Source organism: Cebidichthys violaceus, unplaced genomic scaffold (assembly GCF_023349555.1).
Source record: "Cebidichthys violaceus isolate CVI_PGR_0920_01 unplaced genomic scaffold, fCebVio1.0.p SCAF_2, whole genome shotgun sequence".
NCBI lineage: Eukaryota > Metazoa > Chordata > Actinopteri > Perciformes > Stichaeidae > Cebidichthys > Cebidichthys violaceus.
Genome location: NW_027176372.1, coordinates 9513658 through 9530235, shown reverse-complemented (window position 1 = coordinate 9530235; position 16578 = coordinate 9513658). Strand labels below are relative to the sequence as shown.

Sequence of the window (16578 nt, the reverse complement as noted above, 5' to 3'; positions counted from 1 at the left end):
ATGTGAACATTCCTGTTGACTTATAGTTTTTTCCTCATAAAGTCACACACTAGATCAAAATGATTACTGTACAAGAGTCGTATTCTCACATTCCTTCCATGCTTTCCCAAACCTGCGTTGAACTGTTGATCACACAGATATACTGTATGTTATCGTTAGAAGGTGGATGAACACTAATAAAAAAGAGGGCTGCACAAATGAATGGTGGGTTTGCCGTCGACTGCATGTCAGGGTGAGCTGTGATGGAAATAAGCGATGCGTTTTCTGAGCCCCTCTGACTTTTACCACAGTAGGTCAAACGTGGATGACACAGTCTGATGACTTCTGATGTCAGTTCTTACAGTAACAACTACACGATATGACACACGCACCAGTTTATTTTGAAAGCTGGAGTCACTGCAATCAAGCAGAACCCAAAGTGCTATATGCCAAAAGAAACACGGTATCAGAATATTGTTTCAATGAGATGAATCCTTAAGGCGAGGTAGGCAACCTGGGCTGGGAAACCTGGGATGTTTGGATATGAAAACCATTGAATTATGTTGGGGTTATAACTCATTGTACACTAAAATAACTTACAACAGAGCTCCAAAGCAACAAATAAGCAACTCAGCTGTATGGCCTACTACTTATTGTGTACTTCTACAACATTACGGTGCATTTACCTGACAGTGAAAGGTTACAGGCTCAGATTGCAGATTCAGATTTGGCTCACAAAATAAAACAATTATAATACAATGCATTATTATTCATTACACTATCTAAGGTCATAGAAGCGAAAGCTTCACCTTGAACAGCAATAACTCTGCACTCCAGGCAATGTTTAGGCAACTTTGGTGTCTACGTCTTCCTCTTCTTACTTAAACTGAAATATGAAATCACTTCCTGTTCACTAAGGATTTATTTCTTTACAGCGTTCAGAACAGCCAGTGAGTAACACTTCGGTCATAAACTGTCGGGAAGTTGAGTCATTGCTGTATTTTTAACACAGAGCAGCAAAAAGGTTTATATGTGGCTGGTTCCAGCGTTCCTGCTTTAGCTTTGAAGATGAGCCTCTGCTGTACGAGCTGTGACCCGTGAGGTGTGAAAACCCTAAAGTTACTCTAATCTGACCCATCAGTTCCTCATATACTGCGTGTGTCCGCTTATTCTCTGCATCATTTTGTCATTTCTTTAAAGCAATAAACGCCACGCTTTTGCCCACCCAAAGCTTCCGTCACTACACAGGGACAAATACGTTGGACAGAAATTAAGGAGGATTCCTGGTTTGTTTGAATCATACAAATAAATCACAAAGTAGGTTACTAGTACCAACTTTAATTAAAAAAAGATTAGCTGTACAGTGTAAAGAGGCTTTGGTGGATGAACTGAAAACACAAAGAAACGCAGTGCAATGTGAACATTAAAGGCAGCCCCGTCTCTCGTCTTACAATACGTCCACATAGTACCTCCTGCCTCAGAGAACCTCATTGTAGAACATCCCCAGGTCTTTAGTGGAGAACTAACCATTTAAACGAGTGGTTTGGGTGCTGCCTGTAGTTCTCTACAGCCATAACTTATTTTAGTTTGTCATCTTTCACACTTGTATTTTGGGTGTGGGAACTACAAACATTCTGCCGGTGTGAAAATGACCAAATCTACATAAACAATCTACTCTTAGTCATTACAGTGAGTGGATGTGATGCCCCGTACATGTTTCCAGATTTTATTTTTTCTCTCTCTCAGGCTCAGAGTGACGAGGAATGTTAAGTTACATTTGTTTAGTGGTTGTTTTTTACAGAAAGCTAACAGTGATTAAATCAGAGATCATGTGATAACATTGCAATGTGTTCAAAGCAAAACTATTTGTAAATGACACTCAGATATTAAGGGAAGCGTCTGCTGTGTCCCGTCCACACACTTCAACAGCAGCAGAACAGTTCTCAGATCAGTTTCCTTTTCACACACACAGCTCATTTCAGTAAATGTCTTCTAACACACACACACACACACACACACACACACACACACACACACACACACACACACACACACACACACACACACACACACACACACACACACACACACACACACACACACTGCAGTGCAATCAGTGAACTTTTGATTTAAACAGATTAACTAATCGATGTGATGCGCTACGTGATGGGACACAATAAAGGATAATATATATATATTAATGTATACAGCATATTCCTTGGAAGAGCAGCATTGGAAGTTTACACCAGAGTCTGTTTGTATGTTTGACAACCTTCATCTTGTTCTCATCCAGACTCACTCAATCGCAACTAAATTCATTATAACATGATTGATCAGTCTCTTTAGTTCAGAGTAACTTTGGATTTCACACCAGATTAAAGAAAAACAAATCATAACACTTAGAAAGGATTTGTCTCCTGAACACATGGAGAACACCAAAATGCCAGCAACCAATCAGAAATCAGTGGAGGTACATGAAGTGAAAGATTGTCTCCTGTTATGTTCCACCTATGTTGTATATTCTGCTATGATTCCCTGTATTTCAGAGAAATAGCCCACAACAGTTTGATGATTTAGCTTTACCCTAGCTATTAGGAGTTGTAACGTATAACACACATACTCATATGGAGAATAGCCAACATATTGCTTAATGCAGATTCTTAAATGAGAGCATTTTCCATTTCTATATCATTCCATATTTAGCAAGCCGTTGTGGGAACACTGGAAGTACGATTAACATCATCATCAACCAGCTGATGAGAACAACAACAGGCTGTTTAGGAGCGGTCTGTCTATGAAAAAGGCCAGTGTAGATCAGCTATTTGCTGAAATAATCATAGATAATTCTATTTAAATATTGTAGGGACACATAAAGACCAGCTGTCCTTAATAATCCATTATACGTATACGTTTGTGGTGAGGATGTCATAGTACCTGGCAATGATGTCGCTGTTCTGTGCTGTTGTTTTTGACATATATAAAAAAAAATCTTTTAACAAAATCAAAGTGAAAAAGAAAGAAAGAAAGACGGCAGTTTAAAAACTGGATGTGCTACGATGAACCAATGAAGGGGAGTCATTGTGTGTGTGTGTGTGTGTGTGCTTAATTATGTATCTCCGAGCTCGACATAGTGTCTTCAGCCGCTTTGAATGTAAATTAATGTCTCATAGGTGCCCTATTTGTTGGTCTATGCAAATATCAGAAATTGCACATTACAGTTACGCAGTTCTTTTGATAGGCCCCACAGTGGTAATGTGACTGGAGCGGGTGCTTTCTCCTCAGAGAGCATGCACTGACGGCGCCTAGTTTGAGGGCGCTGCTGCTTGACGGCATGCTGGGCACTTGGGCGTAGATCGCTGTCAAGCAAACAGCGAGAGACACGATACAAACGCAGGACTGAAGATCAATCAATCCGTGATGAGGGAAGAAGAAACGATCCCAGGTCCACTGGTTTGTTAAAGTGATTTGGTCTAATATTTATTCCTTTTATATGGAAATCTGTTTATTTTTTTGACATCATGCAACTACTTAATTAAACTGAAAACTAAGGCGAGAGACTCGAGGCTGAGTGAGGACTTCTTCTGCAGTTTGGTGATGCTTGATGATGTGTCAAATGGTGTGAGATGCTGACTGATCTCTTTAAGTCACAATGCATAAATGGTCGGCTATTATGGCAAATGAAGGCACTGGAAAAAAAAAAAAAAAAAAAGTATTCTAATAGAAACGCCACACTACACTGTACTGTGGTGTGGCGATATGCAACCTTTTCTCCGCAGCATCAGTCTCATATAACGGAAGAGCAACTACGTACATTTCCTTTTCATGAGGCTAAAAAAAGAAAGGAAGCTGATGAGCTCTGACGTGAAGAGGACACAACGAGCGTCTCCTTTGGTGCTGGACACTATCTGTCCTGGTTGTCCGACCTGAGGCCAGAGTCCGGGGTGTCCTCAGAAGGAGTGTCTAGGACCGGGTTGACGAACCCTTCAAACTCCGTGTCCGCATTGTCCTCCGGGTGGGTACCCACGAAATCATTCTCCCACTCCAGCGCGTTGGAGTCCTCCGAGGCCGAGGTAGGGCCGCTGGTCACCTGCTTGCCGCCGGGCCTCAGGGCTGCTCGCAGGATGTCCTCTTCCGTCCGGGACCTCTCCCAGGCCGGGAGGCCGCGATTGATTCCTACAACGCAGGGATACGAGCTTAACACACTACAGTTCTTTAATGGAACCGAACTTAGATGCCATATATGTGTATACAGGATCTTTTCGTATAGTCAGAGCGGAATTTACTGTATATACTTATACATAATCCACAAATAACTCTTTAATAAATTACATTAAAATGAAACAGGGGTGTGCATTGTGAGATAAAGTGCATTTCAAAAGACATAATTGATGTGAAAAATAAATACAAGTAGTTTAAAATCTTTTCTCGTTCATATTTTCTTATCTGTCAGTAACTTTTGGTTCCAACTGATCAGGAGGAAGTCTGAATAAGTAAAAAAAAAAAAAAAAAAAAGCGACGTCCCCACAGTCTTGTGAGAGGCCAAGATCAGAAGAACTTATCGCCAAACTTCCTGAAAAACAGAATTCTTCCCACCGACTTGTTTCACACCAGCTGCTCAAACGCGTGGGTGAGACTTATACAGTACGCACTGTGCACAAACGGCCTCTTCCTCCCCCTCTTTGCTGCAGTGGCACTGATAAAGACAGAATCAATTTTGACTGAGGAGCAACCGGAGCGCTGGTCTGGAGGACGAGAAAGCTCTGACTCGTTTCGTGATCGAACTCCAATCCCAACGTTAAGAGAATGATTAGTGATTTGCGACGGACCCGAACAAAACCTACTCACCTTCCTCGTCCTCCCATTCCAGGTCCAGCGAGGTCCCGTCATCGTTGGTGGAGCGGGTCTTGGTGGTGAAGTCCCAGCTGCACTCAGTGTTGGGAGTCACCACGTTGGTGTCGGACGGCAGTCCTGGAAACAGAGAGTGGAGAGTTGTTACAACAGGACTCTTTAAGTGAGGGTGCAGTACGCTCTTTATACAGAGCCAACATGATCAAGGGTGGACGGCTCACTTACTGTTGCCCCTGAAAGCGTCCGACTGGGCTTTTACATTCTGGAGGTAGACGTCAAAATCCTCCCCGGGGTTTTGTCTGGAAGAGACCATGACAACGGTCAACGTAACAACAACAGACATGTAAAACGCAGTCACTCACAGCTTTAACACGAAACACAGTGGGCCTGAATAACAAACACCCTCTGCTTTAGTGATGCACGTGACCAGTGGAAATGAGTTACGCTCTAAATACCTCGCAGTGCTTTATCTGTTTTGCAGCCTACACACTGCAGGAACAAAATGTGTGCTCACATAATCAAATCAGTATTTCTGTTGAGCGATTCGAAAAAAGAAATATGTGAGATTCTATCTGCCAAATATAAACACGTGTAAATATCACACATCTGAGGTGCTGATAGATATAACTATAAATCCTTTTATTAAAGGATTGATTTGCCAGATGCTGGTTTCTGAATGTCTCTTTGTAGCTGCTCCGGATAAAAGACTTTAAATAAATCCAGCATTACTTAGTAAAAAATACTCAAATCTAGGCAGAGCCTTCTGACCGCTTGTCCTCAGCTGCACAGCTCTCCTGTTGTCTAATGAACTTCAGTGACTCACTTTCTTTGCCGAGTCTCACCGCCGGAGCCATCTGCTTTCCCGCGTGTCCTCTGGGCAGGCTGCTGACAACAACAAAAAAACACAGATCAAGTAAGAAAAGACGGTTTTCCCATGATGAAAATACAGACTGTATTAACAATCATTATCAATAACATGTAACAACATTTTGGTGCTATTAGGGAAAGGTGTGAGCTAATAACTTTCATAAAGCAAAGAGAAAACACCAGAGAAGCAGTGGAATGAGGCATGAAAAACAGAAATCTCAATCCCAGCTGTGAAGTCCCATTTTCATTATATCACAAAGTAATTTCCCTGCAGCAGGCCTTTCCCTGAAACACTATAGGAAATAAATATATATATATATATATATATATATATATATATATATATATATATATATATACACACACACACACACACACACACACACACAGTACAGCCATGATATTTATCTTGCTGCAATACTATTATATTCCAATAGTCCACATTCCTCTCTTCATGATGAGGAGACTGTAAAAGCCGAGCAACAGTAATGGTACAATTTGCAGCGTGGGCCTCGTCTTTTTCCTCATTTCATGGCAAGTTTAACGTCTGTTAACACTTTAGTGCACGCTGTATTTTATACATCATCTTCTGAAGTGCCCGACTTTAATAAATGCAATGTAGTTTTTCCCTCTCTGCTATAAAATGACATTGTTTCACTGCAGCTGTGATGTAACTCTTGATTTGTCTATCTAAAGGGTGGATTAAGAATGCAAACAAGTTTGTTTGTCAGGACAATGAAGCGCTGAGACAGACAACAGTTTAGCAGGCTGTAATAGCAAGGACTAGTTAATGAGGACAACAAGAAGACAGAACAGAGGAAATATCCCTGTGTCCCTTTAAGACACAGGAGGCCGAGGAGTTGAAAACGCTGGGAGGCCTCTGCACAGGGCCAGCGGCGGGTTAGAGGAGAAGTTGTTTTAGCCGAGCGGTAAGTCAAAAGTGGCAGAAGGGAGCGCTCTGCGCCGCCTCACCTCCTTCATTTTGCGTTCACGCGCCAACCTGGCGGCCTCGCGCTGGGCGGCATTTCTAGCCTCCTCTTCTAGCCTCAACTTCTCCTCTTGTGCCTCTAACTGAAGCAGAAATAACAAAACAAAACAAAAAGAAAACAAACAAAAACACAAAAACACAGAAAATTACCAAACAGAAAAAACAATGCAGCAAATTAAAGAAAATAGGGCAAAATAGGTTCTAAAACATAAAATGAAACAACGGTGGCTGTTGGACTAACAAAGACAGGTGTTTACCTCCACTTGGAGCTTCTGGTCGATCAGGATCTGATGATCTGAGAGTGCGGTGTAGCGGTGCTCTTTGAGGTGCTTGATCTCATCTTCACTGATGGGCCTGATAATAGAGCGACAAAAACATACTTGAAGGGAACCGTTTCGTCAGGGAACACCGATTATCTGCTTTTTAAAATGCACACCAGGCCTCTTACCTCGGGCAGGGCTGCGGACTCTCAGCCTGCAATGCAACAAACACGACATTTCACCACACAGCAGTCAGAGTCAAATGCATCGTCGCTGCTGCGCTGTTCGACTCACGTGCTGCTAGTCTGGGACTCTGCAGACGGTAATCGAGTTACTCCTACAGTGACGCTGCGCAGTGGCTGCGCCTGTCATTTTTCTATCCACCATTAAGAGTAAACGGCTAGTCTGACGGGAGTCTGGAAGTCAAATGTATGCAGGGACTACCAGCATAACGCAGCTTTAATTAGCCTGTAAATCTGATTAAACACCAACTCAGTCTTCTGCAATGTAAGCGGGTCCTGAACAGCAGAACAATCACGAGAGAAAGCTCACTAACTTATCATGACAACATGATCAGACTTACCTCATCACTCTCGACCAGATTTTCAAACTGCAAAATAAAAAAATAGAGACACAATCAGACATATAACATTATGCTGAATAGTCATCATTAATGACTAGGGAATGTACGACTCATACCTCTATTGTATAATGTTCCCCCGTGGTGCTGCTTCGGAAGTACTTTGACCTGTAGGAATAATTAGGAGAGTATGAACACGCAATAATATGAAACATGAGAAAAAAGTAGATGATGGTTTAAACATTAGATCTGAAAAGATGCAATTTCACTTGACAGAGTTGTATGATTATTACATTATAAGGACCGTCACTGTCATTATAATCCACAAGGCAGCGGTGCTCCTTTTAGATCAGTAGCTCTGGCACTTTATTCCAACAAAATGATCATGGTCACTTTTTCACTACTCAGCTGGTTTAGATTGATGTGGACAACGCCAGACTATGTACAGATAAAACTGTATATGCAGTTATGAATTTTCTGTCTATATTCTCAAGACCCAACAGGTAAATCGGTCCAATTCGCCTTTCTTTTGAAGACTTGATTTGTTCCTTTAACCATTAAACTTATTAAAGAACCTTAAAAAGCAGCACTTTATTTCATATTGAACGCTTTGGATCAGGGTCCAATAAATATTGAATCCTATGGAGCAATAACTGCTACTGAAAAAAGGCACAGGTGTAACTTATAAAATGAACGATGGTCCAGTTCCATGTAAGTGTCCCAGTAAGTGATGCCAGAATGCACAATACCAGGACCCTTAATTAACGGTATTGATCACACCTGTGTTTATGCGCTAGGTCATGACTAAATGTCTGCAGTGAAGAAGGGCGATAGCTCTCCTTTGACTTTTGTCCCTGATTGATTAAGGTCCGAGATGCTCACCTTTAGGTCAAATAAAACAAATCAATTTAACTTAATATTCTTCTTTTTATTTCACTTTATTGAATGTGTTCATTACTACAGTAAAAATGACTGTCATGTTTTCAGATTTTAGACATGTAAAGTAGACGCTTTCAAAGTGAGAATAGAGGTTTCCAAAAAGCTAATAATACCATATAACTAACGTACTGCTGTATCTGTCAGCTTCAATATGCAAACATATGGCGGTGATTAAAGGGTGCGACACAGCCTGATGCTGGAAGAGGGAAAGCCATCTGTAATCTCAACAAAGCACCAAGTAAAGTCAGACTGGAAAACATCAATTATTAACCCCAAATGTAATGACACAAAGGCCTGCAAACACAGACAATTGAGACTCAGTATTTATGCACCGAGACACATGAAGTAAAAGTTCCATTTATTAGTTTAGAATCATTGTCACCGACTTGTCACACAGCCGCAAATGAGCTCAACCTGTCGTTAATGCTAGTGTTGTAATCTAATTAGAACTAGCTTAACTACACGTCCTGTTGACAATAGGGGTGGGGTCTTGAGTCCTGTTGCTACTGGACCCCCCCCCCCCAGAGACCCTACAATAACGTACCCAGTAGCTCACTGACTGACCTCTACCTCTGGGTTACATCACTATCTAACACACAGGGCTCGACACGAACGCCGTGGACTCAGTTATCGGCTAACCAACTTTGAGCTAACGCTAGCAGTAACCGGATCCGCTGGTTCAGATGATGCTTCCATGCTAGTTAGCTCAGCTAGCTAGTGCCATGTTTCACTTACCCGCCTCCTCTCTGGATTCTGTTGGCTTCTCTCCTGAAGAGCCCGACACAGTATGCCCAGCAGTTACCCATCGCATTGTCAAATAGTAATAGTATCTAGCTGCCCAGCTAGTAATCTACCGACAGCTGCTGGTGCATCAGTGTAGGAAGCTAACTACATCTCCAAGTCCAGTCCTGCTCCTGCCACTTCCTCATCCTCTCCTGTTGATGACAGAGCAGCTCACATATGTTCAACACTACCACCTGCTGTTCTTTTCTTCTCATTGTCGATACATTGTGACCAGGTTTTGCATTCAATGTATATTCAATATAAGTTGTCACATCATTGATGTGTGTATTTATTTGACTAAATTAGACGTGTAGACTATTTAAAGAATCAGCAACAGTTTTGTAGTAAGAAAACATGTTTGATGAATGAATACACATGTGATCATAACAATCCAAACAGTTAAAGTGTTAGTATTCAACAGCAACACAAACAGAGACTCGTTTACCACCGCAACCCCACTGCTTTATTGTAATGTATCTCTTACACATGAATATTATTGCTGCGTTAACATTTCGACTGATGCTGATGTATTGATTCTACTCTACATCATCAGGGATGAAGAGGTCGGAATACATCTCGTCTTCAGTTGGGGTGGTGTCCACATTCCTGACTCTGACTTTCTGAGCATCAGGCTTGCATCTGGGCATGAGCTTTCTCCCACTCTGAAAAAGAAAATGTAAATTCAAGTGGGCAATTGAATCAGGATACGCTGTGAGTCTCTCTTATTGTTCAAATTCATTAAAAGAGAATGTAAAAAAAAAAAAAAAAAAATGGAAACAAATTCCATTTTTGTCTTTTTGTAATCATGAGCTGTAATGTATCCACATTATAAAGAACCTACTATTTTCTTGGAGTCAGCCAGAGATCTCTCCAAGTACCTCCTCATCCTGTCCTTCTGTTTCTCTCTCTGCTCTCTCAGCTTCTCCTCACGCTGCCTGCGACACGATGAAGTCATCAAAAACAATTTAATTCAATTTTTATTATCAAGTTTGTAAACAATATATTAAAGGGGAAAAAAAGATGCAATGCAAAGCACTGAGACATACCTGCTCCTCCTCTCACTGTCCTTGATCTTCTTCATCATCTCCAAGCTCTCCTCGGGGAGGCTCTCGAGGCCCTCCAGCAGTAACCCCATGCGGTTCTCAATTTTGGCCAGCTTCTCCAAGGTGCTGAGGTTGGTAATCCTGTCATCCACGCAGTTGCGATAAACCTCCGATACCTTTCTGCCCAGAGCGTCCCACATGGCGTCCTGCGAGCGACAGGGAGGGACAAATGAGGAATATATCCGCTGCTCAGAACCACTAATGTCACCGCACGTGATTGCTGGGTGTTGTTGCCCATCAGATCTTGGATTAAAATGCAGTCAAACACATTCTACTTCCTGACCTGGTCTTCTGTGTCCAAAGACAGATGGAACTCAACCATCTGTTTGAGCTTTTTGCCTCTGGCCTTCTCTCGGTCGACCCTCTCACTCATGTTCTTTAATTGCAGGTCTAGGGACACGTCGGTGCTTTTGCTTCAGACGGAAAGGGTTCAGCATTTGAAGGATGAGGGAAAAGCGGAGGGGATAATGGAGTATATAGAAAAGGCAAGGGTGAAAATACTGTCCGAGGTAAAACGTGAGACACCTCTTAAAGCAACACAACAGGCAAAATACCCAAAATCATTCATCCCCAGAGAATTGACCCCTCGACTCCTGACGCTTACAACTTCGTACTGATTGTCTTCATGGTGTTCCGAAGCTCCTTCGCTGTCTCTTCCACCCTTGAGGTGTTCTGAATCAGGGACAAGTTCTTCTCTGTCAGGTCTGTCACCAGATCCAGCAGCTGCTGGGGGTCGGTGAAGAACAGCTCCGGCTCATCCTTCAGAGGCGACAAACAATGTGGGCCAAAACAAACAAACAAAATACTCAAGATGGAAAGAGTCAGAGGAATAGATTTTTAGATATTTTGGGGGGAAGGGGAACTGACCTCATATTCTGAGTTGTCACTATTGAGTTTAGTGATTGTGCTCCTGGAAAGAACAAAAGAAGGAGTTTGGTGTCCGGAGACGCTTTTAGCAGCTTTCAAACTACTTTACTGCAAGGTGTTCAAAATGATATCAGCATGCTGCAGTTTGCCACAACAGGAAGACATTTATTGTGAAAGGATGTTTGAATGACCACATAAACAAACTGTACTGCCAGAAGAGGAAATTATATACTTTATGCAAAGACGTAGGTCTTTATTACGTAGAAAAATATTTCTAATGTGAATTCGTGGTTCTTTCGCCTTATGCTGAACACTTAATGGAAGTCATGATTTAGCTCCGCATCAGTGTGTGTGAACGTGACGGAGAAATACTGGCTGTGCAGCCATCAGAATTGTGATGTTGGTGGGTGTCTCTGTGTCTCCTCACAGTGTGTCCCCGCGAGCTGAGGACAGCCTGGTCTCTCTAATGGAAGGCGGCTCTCCAGCTGGATCGGAAACTTCGCTCTCCAAATCTGTGGGCATGTTATCATTCAGCATTATCTATATTTACTGTACCAATACGTTCCTTGGAGTTAGAATTAAAAAAACAACAACAATGTCATGACATGGAACAGCATCTCCCTGGTCCTCGTGGTTTATTTCCATGTTGATTCACTTGGTTTTGTACTTGCCGTTGTTATTAGCCGACTCCTCAGGCCCCTTGTCCCGCTTGTCCTCAGCGTCTCCATCAGACGGGCCTTTCACAGCCTTGGTCTTCTGGGCCTCCTGCCACTCTGGAGGAGACAACTTGAACAGCAGCTCCTTGTAGCTCTTGTAGTCCGTCAGGATTTCCTGGGACTTGGCGAGTTCGCTATAAAAATAAATAAAAGGCTAGATTTAAAGCCCCACGACGTAACGCCGTCCCTCACTGCCATGAAACATGGGTAAAGTGCACACTCATACGTGTTAATTATACAGCATTATCAGAGTGCAACCTCGTAACGGTCCCTATTTCAGCGGTCAGTTTCTTGATCTCAGCCTTCTTCTCCTGGTTGGACTTGGCCTCGCGTTCCAAACTGTCAACAGAGAGAAGACAGAGTGTTCGCAACGTGACTCCTTATAAACATCCGACGTGCACCTGACCTGTGGCATCTGGATGCTTCCTCTTACAATGTCCTGGCCTCCACCGACTTCTTCTCGTTCTCCCTGAGGAAGTCCTCGAAAAGGAGGTTGTCTCTCTCAATGAGCTCTTCAAGCTGTCTCAGGGATTCCTCCTCTTCCGTGATGGCTTTGTCCATCCCAGAAATCTCGGACCTCTTCTCCATCAGATTTAACTGTGGGAGGGAGGAAGGAGGCCAATGACGCAAGAGACTTTTTTTGTTGTTATTACACGGCCGAATTGGTGTTTTTGACTCCCAAAGAGCAAACGTTCATAAAGCATCCGTCACAGTAGACTGAGAAACCTGAAATTGTTTACCTCCAACACTGCCTTCTGCCGTTCCATGGACCTGAAGTGATGTTTGCTTTCTTTGGTAAAGTTTTCTGCGGACGGAGGACAGACAACCGTTACCATTTACAGTGAGCAAGTTCACCAACTCTACTCTCCCACTCCGCTCACCTCGTTTCATCATGGCCCTCTTCAGCTCCTGTCTGATGGCTGTCTGCTCAGGGAGAGCCGTCCTACTCTTGGTTAGTTTCAGATTCTTCATCTCTTTCATCTCCTCCTCCTCCTCCTTTTGTTCCCCCAGCAACTTCCTCACCCTGGCCATCTTTCGAGCATTGTGGGTCGTCTTCTCCTCGATTGGCAAAGCCAGGAATTTGCGCATCTCCTGTGCATAGGGGAGAACGGCAGCAGGCCTTAAAGATGGCGCTCGATTTTTTTATATTCGCAGACACTGTCACACACACAAGGATCATGCAGTGTGTGAGGAAGGACTTGTTTGTATTTACACAGTTGTACTCAAAAAAAAACACACACACACCAACCTCTTTTCGGCCCCCTCTTTCATTCGCACTCAGCTGGAAAATGCTATTACTGTCTGGCACTCTGAATGGGCTCTGTCGAGTCTCTCTCCTCATGTCTGCAAACAACGTAATGAAGTAAATGTGTTTGTTAGAAGAAAAAAAAAGCATTTTCATTGTTTCTGCTTTCTATTTTACCAATCTGTCGCTGCCCACTGTACCTGGTTTAGGTGATTTGGCAGCACTGTCAGTCTCTGAAACAACATTGCTGCCTGAAGAGATTGCTGGTCCTTCTGTTGGAAACACAATCAATCACTGACTGTATTCACTATGTTATATGTGTGACTCATGGCATTATAAAAAATGTTTACTTGGATGTGGTGACAACATCTCTGAGGTTATATCTGGCAACACACTGGCTCAGCGTTTGGTTTAGCTGCAGGTTACAAAAAGAAATAATAATCATTAATATCATCTTTTTGTGGAGGACAAATAGTCGATTTTCAAACTATTTACTATTTAAGTCTCTGTGATGTCAAGGATCCTCAGCTTTGGAAATCCAGTCTGCTTTTTGTGTGAGTGTCAACTTCAAGACATAATTCTACAGAGAGCATTTTATATTGTTTACAACCTCCAGCTTTCTGGCCAAGTTGATGAAGTAACGTTAGTCCACACTGCAGGTTGTTATTCTGTCGTCTTGATGGTTTAGCTATTCTGTCTTTGATGTTAATAACGAATTCAACCTACCGCCTGATAATGCTGTGCATATACAGTATATATACTGAAAACTGCTGAATCTTGTGCGCAGAACCACTAGCCTAGCTTTAGCATTAAGTAGCTCTTCAGACTGAGGCTGTGTTTTGTGTACTGTTGTCTTGGTAACTGTTGCCTTCAGGGCCTCCTAGTAATCCTCTCTTTTAATTCGGATTTCATAACTTGCATGCATTTAAATGTCTGTAGCTGCTATACCTCATATATATTTTATAACATTGATTGAGATTTTAAACATTGGGAAGCCTTTCATTGATTATTTTGTTGCTTGAAAAAATATATATTTAAAAAAATACATCAAACAAGACTAACAGAAGGCTTGTAAAATATCAATATTTCGCTATCTTACTTCGGTATGATGATTGCCCAACAAACATTAGGCAGAGTTCTAGGAATTGGTCTTCTTCTGTGAACCAGTCATATTTATTCTCCACTAGATGGCATAGACAGATCATGTTATTTGTCTTAGGCAGAACTATTTCCTGTCAGATAGCCGTCTTAGATAGAGAAACCCTGATTCCAGGACTATAAGAGATGCTGTTTAAAGGCATGTAGACATGTTTGCATTTGCAGTGAGTAGTGCATCATTGTGAGTGATAATTTCTTCCTAAGTTAAGTTGATTTGGCTGCCAACACTTCTTTTAGTTCACAGTGTGTACCAGTGAATATACTTAGAATCCGATACTGTACATCTCCTCCCACGCATCCACACATGACCCTGCACATCTCAGCTCACCAAAGCAGCCCACACACTACACTTGCTTGTAGGAAATCCCAGTGTCAGGTTGTCAGGCCAAAGGAACGCAAACACATGGGGGAGTGTTGGCTCTCGCAACAGAAAAGGGCACGTTGTGTTAGGAAAGAGGAATTATGTTTTATTCAGATTTGAAGGATCAGTTACATGCTTGACTGGGTTGGAAAGGGAAACATAAAGCAGGCACTTTGAACATTTCCAACTTTCCATGCATTATTGTCATGTTTTAAAATTTGTGGCACGACTGTTCTCAAGTTTAAATACACAATGTTTCTAAAGCCACTCCTTTCGTACAGTTTCCCAGGAAGTTGCCATGCATACAGTAGTGCCGTCTTACAATGCAGAAAAGCTTGTAAGCAGCTGGTTTCTTGCAGTGCTGCATGGGTTGTTTGAGCATTTCAGATTGCCTCCGCCTCCTCCGCTTTGTAGCCCAAAGACAGTATATAGTGTGAATTATGTAAGAGGTGAACATTCAGCCCTCTGTGCATAATGACATCGACAGCTATTCTTTACACATAATTAACACGGCCACCTTCAATGAACACAAAAAAGGGGGAAAAAATGCAAATTCATACACACAAAAAAGTCAGAACAGAAAGCGTTATATTCATTTTGAGTCTGCTCATAATTAGAATGTGAGATGGACAGATTTTTCAAAGCTAATTCTCTCCTTCATGTCTTGCAGTGAGTTTAGGTGGCAAAGTAAAAAGAAAAAGCATTGACCTGTTATGAAACAAACATTAAAGAAAACAATGACTGTCTTCCTTGTATCAATTGTAGCATTATATACAGTATAACAAGTTATAAATGCAAGCACAAATGATGAGCTGAAGTTTATCAATACAGTATATAAGTTTAACAGATACAGAGACAATTATTCCTCATTAAATATTGATTGCTTCTTGATTAAAAGTGATGCTACTGAATACTTTGTTCTTGACTTGACGAGACAGTGAGGCATTATATGGGGATCGGTAAATGCAAATTAAATTGTGTATGTGTTGATAATAAAGAGACTCATTCTTGATCTTAAATATTAAAAACTCGAGGCTAACTTCCTAGCTCTTGTTGCCAAACTTTTAAACGTACATTGAATTAACCTGAGTATAGAAATGTTGAAAACTGCCTGCAATCACATGAACGAAGTTGCATGTTGACACCTGGGCAGGTTCCTCTCGCTGACGAAGGCCATGGGATAAGGTTAAATATTTTGGGGGGGAAAGCTAGTAAGGGGAAGATGTGTTTAGGATAATTTGCCAGAATTTCTATCTTTTTCATCGATGTAAGGACAACTGATATATGAAATATTGTGGAAACTGAATTATGTTTTTTGACAACCATGCCATTTCTCTACACAACCATCAGCGGCACATCAGTTCCTGTGCTCTTATTTAATATTATAGGCAATGCAACATCTGTTATAGAATGTAACATCCACTCACAGTACCGTGTGTCACTAACTTTTGGCCCAGTACCAAAGAACTGCAGCACAAAGTCAAAAGCCTCTGCATTTGTTCCATCTCTTTTCCCCAGATAAGTCTTTGTCTTCACTCTCTGACTCGTACATGTATTTTTGTCAGGTCTTTCAAATAATAATCATGCCAGTTATAATTAAATTAATACTGGAGGCCCGTGATTGGCAAAGCCTAAAAATGTAATGAATATGCTCAATTGATTATGTTTGGTATTATGATCTTCCTCTCCCATGTAGTCAAAGACAATCTGTTTAATTGAATGAATTATTGCGGTGTGAATTGGAAAGACATTTTCTAAAATTAGGACACTTATAAGCATGTCTAATGCCAGTTTACATAGAATAATTATTTACTGGGCAAATGAGTGAATCTTCAGCTTGACATAAAGCGCAGAAGACATTATTCAAATTCTCCAAATTTCTG

General features: G+C 41.7%; 2 protein-coding genes across 7 annotated transcripts; both read right to left on the bottom strand.

Moving 5' to 3' along the window:
- Positions 1 to 1691: 1691 nt before the first annotated feature.
- ap1ar (adaptor related protein complex 1 associated regulatory protein) lies at positions 1692 to 9415 on the bottom strand. Of its 4 annotated transcripts, none has more exons than XM_068714263.1 (10): positions 9197 to 9415; positions 7642 to 7690; positions 7526 to 7552; positions 7131 to 7156; positions 6940 to 7036; positions 6667 to 6765; positions 5651 to 5712; positions 5053 to 5126; positions 4825 to 4947; positions 1692 to 4152 (listed from the first exon to the last, which is right to left on the bottom strand). In XM_068714263.1, exons 1-10 carry the CDS (start codon positions 9265 to 9267, stop codon positions 3881 to 3883), a joined length of 900 nt encoding a protein of 299 aa, XP_068570364.1. In that variant the 5' UTR covers positions 9268 to 9415; the 3' UTR covers positions 1692 to 3880. The 4 variants fall into 4 exon arrangements, with proteins under 4 accessions (XP_068570364.1, XP_068570365.1, XP_068570366.1 ...); XM_068714264.1 differs by having other exon boundaries at positions 5651 to 5709; positions 9197 to 9414; XM_068714265.1 differs by lacking the exon at positions 6667 to 6765.
- A 217-nt stretch (positions 9416 to 9632) lies between these two features.
- cfap100 (cilia and flagella associated protein 100) lies at positions 9633 to 13994 on the bottom strand. Of its 3 annotated transcripts, none has more exons than XM_068714260.1 (16): positions 13903 to 13994; positions 13527 to 13591; positions 13377 to 13448; positions 13180 to 13274; positions 12812 to 13022; positions 12671 to 12735; positions 12364 to 12527; positions 12189 to 12269; positions 11886 to 12064; positions 11642 to 11726; positions 11215 to 11257; positions 10952 to 11106; positions 10631 to 10760; positions 10291 to 10493; positions 10086 to 10179; positions 9633 to 9906 (listed from the first exon to the last, which is right to left on the bottom strand). In XM_068714260.1, exons 2-16 carry the CDS (start codon positions 13543 to 13545, stop codon positions 9781 to 9783), a joined length of 1722 nt encoding a protein of 573 aa, XP_068570361.1. In that variant the 5' UTR covers positions 13546 to 13591; positions 13903 to 13994; the 3' UTR covers positions 9633 to 9780. The 3 variants fall into 3 exon arrangements, 2 of the variants coding, with proteins under 2 accessions (XP_068570361.1, XP_068570362.1); XM_068714261.1 differs by lacking the exon at positions 13903 to 13994 and adding an exon at positions 13787 to 13818; XR_011103392.1 differs by having other exon boundaries at positions 9820 to 9906; positions 10086 to 10175.
- Positions 13995 to 16578: the final 2584 nt, after the last annotated feature.

Coding starts and splice junctions, on each gene's coding strand:
- ap1ar (XM_068714263.1), bottom strand. CDS start 9,267: ATGGGTAACTGCTGGGCATACTGTGTCGGGCTCTTCAGGAGAGAAGCC. Junction 7,157..7,525: donor ATCTGGTCGAGAGTGATGAG/GTAAGTCTGATC, acceptor GTTGCATTGCAG/GCTGAGAGTCCGCAGCCCTG. Junction 5,713..6,666: donor GTGAACGCAAAATGAAGGAG/GTGAGGCGGCGC, acceptor TGTTGTTGTCAG/CAGCCTGCCCAGAGGACACG.
- cfap100 (XM_068714260.1), bottom strand. Junction 12,528..12,670: donor GGCAGAAGGCAGTGTTGGAG/GTAAACAATTTC, acceptor TCCCTCCCACAG/TTAAATCTGATGGAGAAGAG. Junction 10,180..10,290: donor GACAGTGAGAGGAGGAGCAG/GTATGTCTCAGT, acceptor ATCGTGTCGCAG/GCAGCGTGAGGAGAAGCTGA.